The following is a 12,970-nucleotide window of genomic DNA, read 5'->3' on the forward strand; positions in this document are numbered from 1 at the left end:
ATGTTCTCTCTAGCTGCATGAGTTGAGACAAAATTTTCAGTTGTTTTGACATAGACATTTTCAGAAATTAACTTTATGGTCATAAATCACCTCTGATTACGTTAATAGGGTCATTTTGAATGTGAAGATGGCTTTGTAAGTTCATAAATTTTCTTGATAATTTTATGCCTGTGGCTTGTATATCGTAATTCTGACAATTCACGCACACAGCATTATGTCATAAATTACCACATTTATTTTGGCATGAGTCTCAGTACTCATGAACACTGCCTCTATTATTTAAATATGTAACATATCTGAAACACAAGATTCAATATCCAAAATACAGAACACTTGGAAAAAACCTAATGCTCAGACAAGGGATGAGAACTGAAATTTTCCTGATGATTTGGGGTACAATTCTGATTGAAAGAGAAAAAACCCTTGATGCCTAACTCTTGGAAGCATTTTTGAAAGCCCAGTTTAAAAAAACCCAACATCTCACATCAAGGATTGGATTACAATACCTTATGCATGATTTCTAACGACACAGAAGTGTTTCACTTAATACTTTGTTATACAAGTCTGAAGACAAAGAAGTAAACAGTAACTTTTAGCTTAAATTAGCCTAGACGGAGAACTATCCCTGACAAAATCTATAATGTGTAAGATAAAATCTGTATCATGTGAACGAGTAATATTTTGTGGAAAAGCTGTTAGGCTTGTTTACAAACCAGATGATATGAAAAATATCATGAACATACTACACTGCTATTGAACATAATTAGTTCTCAGGCTTTTAACTTGCACACATACGTTTTTACATCTGAGTGGGTCCACTGAAATCAATCATATATATCAAATAAAATTAAATCAATTTATACACATTATACAGCAAATCAAATTATGTGAGATTATACACCAAGTGCCTAGGAAATAAAAAACCTCCAACAAAACTAGCCCATTTGATACAAAGTGACTGCATATTTTTGATATAATAGGCTGCATCTTAATCATTTCAACCTTTAATTACCGCATCAGATAATGAATATTTTGAACATATGCTTCTCCACTCTGCTAGAAGACATAAATGAAAGAGAAACAAGTTTATATGCACACTACGGTGTGTGCGTGTTGGGGGAGGGAGTAGCACGCTGCACAGCAAAAGTGGCAACAATTGGAGGAAACGGTATCTGTAACAGCTGCTCCTTTCAGATTCCCCTAGAAGGAGACTGCCTGAGGTGGACCACAGCACAAAAGGATAAAGAAGATGAAAACTGATGCAAAGCAGGAAAATAACTGCTGAGACCCCTGAGTCTACACCCGAATAGTCCCAAGCTGTGTGGCAAGACCTCTTTAGCATGCTACAGAAGCTGGTGATGAACTACATATTACCATGAGGCAAACTGGCTCCTAGCAGTATTGTCTGCATGTTATGTGTAATGATAACCAGTAGTCCTCTGGGAACAGGATGCAATGATTTCATCTCCGTAAGCATCTGAGCTCCCCTTGGATACAGAGACCATTAAACTGAGAACAGAAGGGTAAATTTTAGGCAATGATTTCTAATTGGAGAGCGAAGACAACTTGTGCTCAACAGTACTGTCAACCACTGATATTTTACTGCTGTCTATATTGATCACTGTGAAGGACAAAAGGAGCTAAAATTTTACCCATTTTTCTTAGTTCTATAACACACACTATATTTTCTGAATGAAAGTACTTCATAGGTTTCTTACGCGATATTATTGGAAATGGCATTCTATTAGGAAATGCCGCTATATTATATTATATTATTTGCACTGAAAAGTATTGGTATATTCATTACTGTACAAATAAAATTTTATACTCTTAACATAATGTATCGTTTATGTTTTGTAATACAGAGGCTTTCTTTCCCTTTTAACAAAAATGCACGTTGCTTTCCTTACCTGTCAGGTGTTTTTGTAAGACTGAAAAAAACAGGCAAAACCTATTATGTATATTTTTTGCATTAATAGTAGTATGTTACAAAATTCAAGGTTTCAATATCTTCCTTAAAAAACAAAAAAATTCTGCATGTGACAGAAAGAAATGGAACTTCCAAATGATTGCTGTAACTTTTTGGCAGGAGACATGGGGGAGCAATGAAGGGAAAGAAGTAGCTATAAAATGTAAATAAAACAGATCCTGAGGAAACAATGCCAGGACATCTAATATTTCTGACACCTTCAAGGGTAGTTTGATCTTTTGTACATCGTACCAGTTTTGTTCATTAATTAATTTTTCCTGTGATGGAGAGATCAAATATGCATGCAGGCTTCTTTATTTAGCACATTTGTTTATCTTGCTGCTCTTCACCATTCACACAGCTTATTGTGGCTCTCAGAAACTTAACAGAAAAGCTGATCAGGTAAGAATGCCAGCACACTCGTCAGTCCAAAAAGAATGCCGATAAACTTCAGTACAAAAGATTCTAGTCTAATCTGTCATACTGTATTCTTGGAAGAGATCAGATATCCTCTTCTCCTTGCTATTGCAACTAATAAATATAATTTCATAAATGTGTATGTAGCTTTTTAATTTTGAAATATTTTCACCTTCAACTACAGACTTGAGGTGCAACTGATGTGAGAAGAGGCTGCCACTTTCCACCATTCAGTTGATTTATACAGAAGATAGGCCTATCAGCATTGAAGAATTAGTTATAAAGATGGTCAATAACATGTGGAAAAAATCACACCACAATTCATTCAAAGCATATAAGAGGATATTTCAAGATAGTAATCTAGAACCCCTCCTACACTTTCAGAAGCTAACCAAGCAATATTGAAACCCATGCTGAATCTACTCTGTGACTTCTATTACTCTTTTTCTAAAAAAATAAGCCACCATACCAAATAATCACAAAGAATAACCTCTATGAAACATGTTCATTAACCATATACCAAGTCACACTGCAGTTAAAGGAACAAAGAGAAATAGTAATTACCCAGTTGATTAATCACAATAATCATGGACAAAAATACTCCTATCAATTAATTTTCCACACATTTTTAAGAGGATTGTGTTGGACTGACTTCTCTGATGACTGGCACAGACGAATCTAGTTGATGCTTATCTTTCACACTGACCTATGATGAACTAAAGGAACCCTCTTTCCAGACTAGAATTCCACATGTAGGATTCTCATTGTCTTAGAATTATTATGTACGGGAGGCTCCAGGGAAATGTAGGAAGAGAAGCTTGAACGCAAATGTCAACAGAAGAGACTGCAACATCACTAAAGTTTTTCATACTAACAAAAACAAAACAAACAAACAAAAAATCATATTTCTTCTAAATTCCTGATGTTATGAAAAGCTCAGCATGTGAATTGATCTATTTTAACTGTTGCTCACAAATATGTTGTATCCAACTAGTTTGCAAAAGTGGTGTTTTATACAAAAAACTAAGTAAATAAAAACTGGTTTATGTATGTATGAATACAGGAAAAGGAAAGCTGGTCACAATATAACCTGAATTGTCAATTTATATTATTTCTACAGAGCCAAGTATGGAAGCCTGGACTCCATCAGTTCTGGAATTTGTTGGAACCATAATTGCTTAAGCCACATGGATCCTTGTCTACATATAACTACATAGAGTTTTAAAAGGTCTGTGATACAAGTCTCTCCAAGTCTTTTCCACTCCCCAGAATGCCTAAGAAGATGCCAAGGAGGCAGAGAAAGGCATAGGGAAAGCTAAAACAACTTTAAAATAAACTTACTGATAATGCTGTCTCTTGTTCTCCAGCAAAATGATAGGCTAAACTTAAGCAATACACAGCTTCTCCTTCCATCTTCTTATCATCTCCTAAGGAAAGGATTGAAGTTACAGTTACCAGAGTAATCTGAACAAAATTACATTAGTAGAGATAGTCCTTGCGGGTTCTTAAATAACATATGGGTGTCTAAATACTGCAGTAAGTTTTTCCTTCTCCTTACCCTTGTCATTTACATCTTTCCAAAAATACATAGTAGCAATTAAAAATAGAGGCTATAGATTTAAACAAAGTTCAACAAAATCAGAGAAAATATCTTCCAGTAAGTAATGCAAGTAATGCAGCACAATGAATTTGACATGCTGTAATACTTTGTCATGAATTGTTTAATGATATTCACAGTGTCTTCATATTACAGAATCATAGTAGCCTTTCTATATATTCATATATAAATAAAAGTAGCTACAAATATATAATAGACCCTAATACATAAACGCAAAATATGTTGATCCATACACGTCACTAATGTGAATCATAGTGAAACATCAAGAGAGAACTATCAGTAGACCAGGTTCTTTCTTATTCTCATGGCTATTTTGCAAGATACTGTAGGCTAGAATAACTAAAAAAAAAAAAAAAAAAGAAAAAAAAAAGATAACCTATACTTGCAAGCAGTCGTCATAGAAAATTCTGCACAGGAGTTGCTAATTGAGGTGGCATCACACTTTTCCATGCCAGGTTTTATTTTACTAATACTGATCTAACAAACACTGCTTGCTGGTCTTTTTACATTACTCCCTTAATAGTAAATCATCCGTTTGATATTGAAATTTATATAAATTAATTATATAAATGCTTACCAAATTGCACTATATTAACAAAATTCCCTCTAGAACATGAGTATCCATAAAAAAATTGTAGATAAAATGATAACAAAAATAGCCCAAACTCCATTCTTTCTGTGGCTCAAGAGTGGAAAAATCAACCCAAAGCATAACTGCATATCAAGATATTTTGTAAAATGCATAAATAAATATAGTTGCTGTGAAAAGGGAGATCCTCTACTTATAATTGTCAGGCTAATAAATTCTTTATGTCCAAACATTCAGAAGCCTACATCTAGTTCTGGAACTCTGAGTGTTATAATTGGTGAGGCCATAGCAATGCTCTATCTATACCACTATGTTACATACAATTATGAAAAACCTGTAATTCAAAAGTTTGATGGTCTTTTCCAACATTCAATATCTCTTAAAAGGTTTAATGGGGCAAAAGGATACAGAAATACGTTTTCACAGAGGAATAAGAAAAGTTACTAGGGATAGGAACACTTTCTTCCTCACTTAATAACAGTCAGGAGTCTGAAGTGGTTAATATCTAATCCTAATTCATAAACATAGATGATGGTCCAGAAGGACATAAAGGATATGACAGATGGCAGCCAGAGCCAGTATGGATTTAACGAAATTGTTAGATATGGGCTTCATAGCTGGAGGCTATGGTTCTGGAATAGGGACCAGAGAACTTGTCTGAAAGGAACCTCTAAAATTTAAGGAGAATAATAGCAAGTATATTTATCACATGCCTCGGGAATCTATAGAAACTGATTGATTTGAAGTAAGGGTACTGGAACATCTGCCTGGTCAAAGTAAATTTTGGAAAGGCATCAGTGATAAAAAAAAATCAGCAGTCCTTCTTACTACAGTAATTTTTAATAGCAGCAGTGACTTAAACATGTATTATAGACAACAGCCGCAGAAAAAGCTAAAAGCTTGCATCTGTTCAACAGATGCAACTGGAGAAGATGGAGAAGTTTTGGGGTAAAAGTGTCCCTCTTTGGCTGATTAATCGTATTGCCATTTTCAGTACTGGGTACGTATTCCCGACAGAAAAGATCTAAACAGGTAACTCACAAAATAGATCTATTAATGTAAATTACAGGTAAAACCAAAATAGGTTATTCAGTGGTTTAAATAAAAGAAAAAATTAGCCAAATAAAACCCCATACCCTCAAAAATTAAATATTTGGAATGGAAATATTTGAATTCTTGCTCCCAAAGTCCTATTTTGTTTATTCTCCCAAAATTACCACATGAAACTATTCAGATTTCAAATGGTGTTTCAAAATATTCTTCATAAAAATAAGGCAAGATGAGAAATGTTGGTTCTTTAGAATTAATATAATCAACAACAAAATAATGAAAACCTGAAAGAATTGACTGTCACTTTCAAAAATAATAAACAGCAAAGTTCACATGGGCTTAGATGACTGAAAGCATTTACAAGGTAGGTGGCTAAGCTGCCATTCAGAGGGACCTCGGCAGGCTGGAAAATTGGCTGATGGCAGACTCCTGAAGCTCAGGAAAGGGAAAGACAACATCCTACACCTGGGGACAGACAACCCCAGGGAGTGGCCCAGGCTGCAGGCTGACTGGATGGAAAGGAGCTTGGCAGAGAAGGACCTGCGTTTCCTGGTGGGCAACAGGTTGCCCACGATGCAGCAATGCACACTCATGGCAGAGGTGACCAACGGGATTCTGGGCTGCATTAGGCAGAGCATTGTGGGCAGGCCAAGGGAGGATCCTTTGCCTCCTCTCAGCAGTGGTGAGGTCACCTCAGGAGTGCTGTGTCCCACTCTGGGCTCCCCAGTACAGTTGAGCGAGTCCAGTGAAGGGCTGCAGAGATGACTGAGGGACTGGGAGCATCTATCCTAGGAGGAGAGGCTGAGGGATCTGGGACAGTTCAGAGAGCAGAGGGGAGGCCGAGTGAGGATTTCATCAATGTGTACAAATGTCTGATGGGAGGATGTAAAGAAGAGGGAGCCAGGCACTTCTCAGTGGTGTTCAGTGACAGGACAAGAGGCAACAGGCGCAAACTGAAATTCCATCTGAATTCAACAAAATACTTCTGTATCATGAGCGTGTTTGAACTGTGGAAAATGTTTTCCAAAATGTTTATAGAGTCTCCATCTATGGATACACAAAAAACTTGACTGGATGTAGTCCTGGGCAGCCTGCTCTAGCTGCCCCTGATGACCTCCAGAGGTGTCTCTTCCTACCTCAACTATTCTGTAATTCTCTAATTTTTTACTTTAGGTTTCAGTACACGTAAATGCATTAAGATATACAGAAAAAAATCTTGTTTGCTTATGATAGAAAACTGGTTTTTGCAAGTACTAAATAACTATATAGAATGAAAAGGTAGTGATCCAGCAGATAATATCGCCCTAAAATTGCCAAATCAACAGTGACCTGCTAATCAAAAATCAGCGAGCTGAGCTTTCACCAGCGACCTCACTTTCTGATTATGGGTTCTCTGTTTGATACCATTATTCCCACAAGGTTTTTTTTTGGTGGAGATAAACCTTTCAGGAATTGAAAAGATTCTTTGTTGTCAGCAAGAAGGCACTGCTGTTTTAGTGAGATCTGCAAGTGTATTGATAGCATTTGTCTTTGAATTTCATAGGAAATAATCACCCAGTCAAACACTTGACAATTTCTACTTTACTCTTGGGAAAATCATGGCACGCACATCAAATAAAGGAATGTGAAAGTGTTATTTTCCACCTACCTTCTTTTGCCATTTTTAAAGCTTTTATTAGTGTTTTGATGGCCTGTTGGTGTTCTTTATTTTCAAGCATTTTGTCTGCTACTAACGTATAAATTCTCCAGAGATGCTCACACGCCAGTGCATTGTAAGTATGGCCTGTCTCATCCTTCCATGTCGAACCCTCTGTTAGCTGATAAAATGCTTCATAATGCTCAGCAGCTTTCATGACATGACCTGGAAAATTGTCATTCGTAATTACAATCAGTATAAACAACTAAATTTTTAAAAGTTATTAGTCTATGATAATTTTCTCATTAGAAAGTAAAGTTGTAGTCAATCATTTCACAGATTTTTCAAGAATCTTCAGTCTGTAACTTATAGATAACTGGAAAATACTGCCAAATCTCACAGTTACCAGTAAAGCTGTAATTTAAACTTATCACATTTTAAATTAGCTTTCCTTTGTAGTTTCACAATGGTGGGGGTGTGTGATCCCAAAGATGCAAAGTCAGAATTTTACAGAAAATACATCTATTATAGATGAATGAATACAGCCTTTGTGGATGCCATTTCAAAATCACAGTCTATGCATGAATAATCACAATCTAAGCTGTTCCTCAAGTTTCTTTTTTCATAATGAAAACCTGTGCCAAAAGATTTGAAATGTGGAGAATAGAGGTATAAAAAACTGTGGGGGGAAAAAAAAAATCTTTATTCAAATAAAATAATTGATAAAAAAGAATTATTATGCAAAGTAATTAATTCAACAGTTATTACTTGGCAAACTCTGGTGAATTTCTGTGGTAAATTTACTGAAAGAGCATTAGCCACTAACAGATTAATTATTGAGCCTGAATTAATACACTTTAAAGGACTTCAGATGCAAGTTAAACATCTTTAAGGCAAAGAAAAGTTTGAAGAGAAAGTTCAATTCATTTTAACATGCAAGTAGTTCCTCCCTCCCCTCTACCTTCAGCTAAAGTCATCTCCGTGTATACATGCAATCTAGGAAATTTCCACAATTTCTGGACAATGGAAACTCAAAGCCCCTTGAAAGAACAAAAATGCTTTTCCTTATACATAATGGGTACTGAAAAACTGCTGGGAAACAGGTATGACCATTTACATACCAAACAAATAACCAACAAAGCATTCTGGGCACAGTACCTGGTTTTACAAAGAATGTTCGATAGCAGAGAGAACTGCAAACGTGACCCTTTGTAAGTTTGTGTGTGATGAAGGAACTTCGTCCCATAGTTCATCAATATACCAATTGCTATTTCTATGAAAAGCTGAAACAAACCATCAACTAAGTCTGTTCAGATGTGCTTGCAGTTTACACCTCTTCTGAAACATGATCTATAAGGAATGATTACTGTTTTGCAGACCATTTTTACAGTGCTGCATTCATATTGCAAAAAGAACCAGGAAGAAGACAAGTTGTTTCCCAGCTGTAGGAAAGGAAAGGAGAGAAGCTTGGAGAAAGACCTACTTTGAGCATTATGAGAGAAAACAAAGCTATTTCCCCAGGCCTCCAGCCAACCTGGAGGCAGCAGAATGACTATCACAGATTCCTCTTATTAACTTAGATTTGTCTTTTGCATATGTTACCCTTTTATAACCATGCTTTCAAATTTGCAGTATAAAACATCTCTCATCTTTATTAGAATTATATTTATTTTCATATGAAGTTTCTCTGATGATTAAAATGAGTTCAATTAAAATTGACAAGCGCATGAAACTTCTCTTTCAAAAAGAAGCAACTACTTAATGAGTTTCACAGACAAATAATTTGAAGGCTCTACAATGTATGATTCATGTAAGGGTCCCAGAGGACACAACAATAAGGTGCTGAAGAGTGAATGCCAGGTGAAAGGGGAGGCAGTAAGTTTTATTGAGTTCCAGTCTAGCTAGGGACAGGTATTGGAGAGATGGCTCAAAATGTTGGAAAAAAATCTTATTGCCAGAATACCTATCAGATCCTGTAAAGAGACAGGAAGAGATCTACATGTTCTTTCCAAAATATAACATATTTGGCATCAGACTAAAAAAAAAACCACCAGAAACGCAAAGTGCAAGTATCATGAGCAGTGTAAGCTGTTTAAGGATTCACTGATGGTACATGTAGCAGGAAGTAGATGAAAAAAAACTAAACTTCTGTCCATTCTAAAGAGGCTTTCAATTTGAATTTGGTTTTCTGCCTATCTAGTCCAGCTTTTTAGGGCAAGTCCAACTCAGAAGACAACAGAACTATCCAAGTTGCTAATTACAGATTTAAGACATTGAAGAAGTCGGTATTGGCTTTGTCACAAATGATGGAAAGGTGATGTTAATAGTATTAATCTTTCCACTTGGGTACTCATAAACACAGACTCCTTCTTGGAATTCTCCCCCAAGTTTATGAATCAACTGATTGTCTTTTTGAAAGGATATTGCAATACATTTAAGTGATCTAGTTTCACTACATGTGTAATGAATTCTTTAGAATAACAGAGTTTGAGCCACATGTAACTCAAAAACTTCTAGTAAGAATGAGAAGCAGCAAAGGAATGGTATCACCTGGATACATAATTTGAAGCTGAACATGGCATCTGAGTTTCTCTTAAGACTCTGTAACATAACCTCTTAACAGGACACATCATTTAGGTAAATAATACACACAACCTTCAGAATTATTGTTTAGAGATTGTTAGAAGTCTCAGGTGTGGTAATTCTTACCCATGCTTCCTCACTTGCAGCATCCCCTTGAGAAAGTTTCTGTCAGACTAGAAATTGAACTCATATATTCCATGTACCCCATAGTTCCCAAGAGTTGACCTAACCATGGGAGCTGTGACCTAACATCCTTTTTGCCAGATCTCAGTGAAACCCCTTTAGAAACAATCCGTCTACATCAAGCTTCAAAATACAAAAGCAATATAATCTTTCTGGTAGTATTCAAATGGAACTAAACTACATTTGCCTTCACTGAACTACCAAGAAAGGTGATGAAGTAAAAAGTAATACAATCTGCTCACAGAAAAGAAGATGCTGAGCAAAACCCATAAAATACCTGCTACTTTCCTAAATGAGGGAAAGATGAAATTCCTGACCTGAGAGCCTTTATTTGGCTGGGAATTTGCTTACTGAAGACTCTTTCTACTAATAATAGCTATTTGGAGACCTCTCAGATTCACTGAAGGTAGAACATTTTAGACTTTGGAATTCATTCCTCCACCAAAATAATCTGAAATTCCTTGTTCTCATTGGCAAATGACATATCAGCCCACTTTCTTAATCCATAATGTCTATGTGAACCTCAATTGTTGTGAAAAACAATGTTTTCAGGGGGGTGGCAAGTTTATTTACTGTCATGAGTCAGTTCAGTTGGAATTGATCTGGCCAGTAGATTCCAAGTTTTAAATGCTGAACTACTACAATTGTTAGGCACAGACATAGGTAGATGTCTGAAAATCTTGAAAAACATTGAAAGAAAGTAATAAGCCTATTACAGAATGTTTCTGAGAGTAAAAGCATTTTTATCTCATCTGAGTAGTGACAAGACAGAGTTTTAAATTAATTTTATTATCAACTGAAAGACATAAACCAACAACAACACAACAAAAGCCCACCAAAAAAATGAGAGGAAAAACAATGAGTAGGAATATCACTTGGAATAGTTTATAGAAAGTTATCTTTTGTAGCTCTAGGAATTCAAAGAGAAAATCCAGAATATGTTTCTAGGAAACCTATATTTGAAAAATCCATTTTCAAAACATTGCACCAAGCAGTGTAACTATTTTCAGTTGAAATATGCAGTTGCTCTTAATACTGCCTTTTCCCACCGACATGCAGAAATTAGCTCACTGTGTACTAAAGGAGTTTAAGAATCTCTGATTTCTCTTCCCTGTTTAGAAAAGGAATCAAAAACCAGAAACAAAACTCCTACAACATATATACTGTCCCTACTAAAAAGTTATATTTTAATATAGCTCAGGGCATAACAAAAGAAATCCTATCAACAATAGTTTAATCTCAAATATGGGAGGTAAAAATTTTCACTATAATTTTGGGAGTAAAGAATCAGTTTCAAACAATTACATAAGACATTAGTCTGCCCCAACAGTATCAAATTTTAGAAATTACTCTTATTTTCATAGCAACTACCTACATATGCCCAAAGATTTGTGCTACAGTTTTCACTGAGTTGCTTAAAGTAAAAAAAATAAATCTATTCATTCAAGCAAAAGAGCTCAATATAATTTTGTAAATACTGAAGAGAAACGTTTTTACATTATCTAAAACTTCCTTTATAATTCCCCTTCCTAAAACCCACTCCAAAAGTATACATTTGTTATATCAAAATAGATATCAGACCAAAAGGGGTATACATGGAGACTACTATTTTGCCTTTTTTTTTAAGTAGAAAGATTGACTAGATATTAACACAAATGGGTTTAAATGTGAAGCTGCCATAAAAGCAGGCACATAAATGTAATTCTCCCAGCCGCTATTTTGATGCACATTTTTGATTCCATGAATATTTTATGAAATGGCCCAAACTAAAGCCATATAACATTCCTGCATTACTGATGCTTGCGCCCGTAAGCTACAAACATTAGAGGCATGATTGAGTGCATTAAAATGAACTCATTCAGCAGTGCATTGATTACTTGAAGGAGGGGGGAAAAAAAAAAGTTACTCCCACTTAAGAAAACAGCACACAAATTTGAAGTTTTCAATACTGAAATTAAAGACAGCAAATTTGAATAATGTGGTATTTAATAAATAAAGGCACCACAAAACTATTCAGAATTCTCTATATACAGTTCTGACATTAATTAGGTGAGGTGTTAATTAGGTCCACAGATTGCTTCTAGTAGTGTACAGGTAATTGAAAATGTCACAATCTGCAAAATGCAGTGACTGACCTGTTCTAGCTCCATGCCTCAGCAATACTGAGGGCATCTAATGATTTCCTTTTCTATCAGCTCGTACGTTTACCAATGAAAATAACACCACGGAAACCATTGCACAAAAAATGACAGGTCTGTTAGGTACATTTCTCCAGCAGCACTAGTATAATCAGAAAGCACATTTAGTTCTAAATTGTAAACAGTTGTTGAGGACTTCAGAAAATATTCCACTTTAGCTTAAAACAACAACCTAAAGGAACAATAAAGCTGTATGTATATTATAGTATATTTTAATCTAGAACTAGGACATCTATTGTAATCAGTTATTTCACTGTACAATGTGGTCATAAAATCCGCTTGAAGCAACAGTTAACAGTACCAAAAAAAGAAAAATGTTATTACTATTTTTAAAGATACAGGCTTACATATCAGTTTAACTGCTTGAGTTACTTGTATTATTTTCAGTTTTGTATGTTCAATTATGATAATTATGGTAGCACTTTTTATGCTGAATAGTTAAGAATCTGTCACAGTTTCCCATGTGAGCCACTATCTACAGGGTTGTTTTAAGTCAATAACAGAGATGTGTTGGGAGATGGAAGAAAAAGCTCACAAGAACCATAAAACCAGGCTCCAATTCAGTAAATAGTTAAGCCACCCTGGACTCCCAAGGTAAAACGAATTGGGCAAAAGTCACTGTGACTGATCACAGATGCAAGAACCTGAGTTTACATTCCATCTGCAAAAGGAAGACATAAATTGTGGAAGACACTGAACATGAAATAACAGTTACATAACTCTACAA

The 12,970-nt window shown here is 35.4% G+C and overlaps 1 protein-coding gene across 1 annotated transcript in view; it reads right to left on the bottom strand.

Moving 5' to 3' along the window:
• Positions 1-8,256, bottom strand: part of TTC29 (tetratricopeptide repeat domain 29) — a gene marked incomplete at its 3' end in the record, with an annotated part of 32,166 nt that extends 23,910 nt beyond the window's left edge. Inside the window, exons 1-3 of the mRNA XM_010154608.1 lie at positions 8,241-8,256; positions 7,292-7,504; positions 3,728-3,813 (exon numbers count right to left, since the gene is read on the bottom strand). Of these exons, the coding sequence (XP_010152910.1) occupies positions 3,728-3,813; positions 7,292-7,504; positions 8,241-8,256 (315 nt within the window). The remainder of the gene's footprint in view (positions 1-3,727; positions 3,814-7,291; positions 7,505-8,240) is intronic.
• Positions 8,257-12,970: the final 4,714 nt, after the last annotated feature.

This window comes from Eurypyga helias, unplaced genomic scaffold, assembly GCF_000690775.1.
Source record: "Eurypyga helias isolate BGI_N326 unplaced genomic scaffold, ASM69077v1 scaffold34546, whole genome shotgun sequence".
Taxonomy (NCBI): domain Eukaryota; kingdom Metazoa; phylum Chordata; class Aves; order Eurypygiformes; family Eurypygidae; genus Eurypyga; species Eurypyga helias.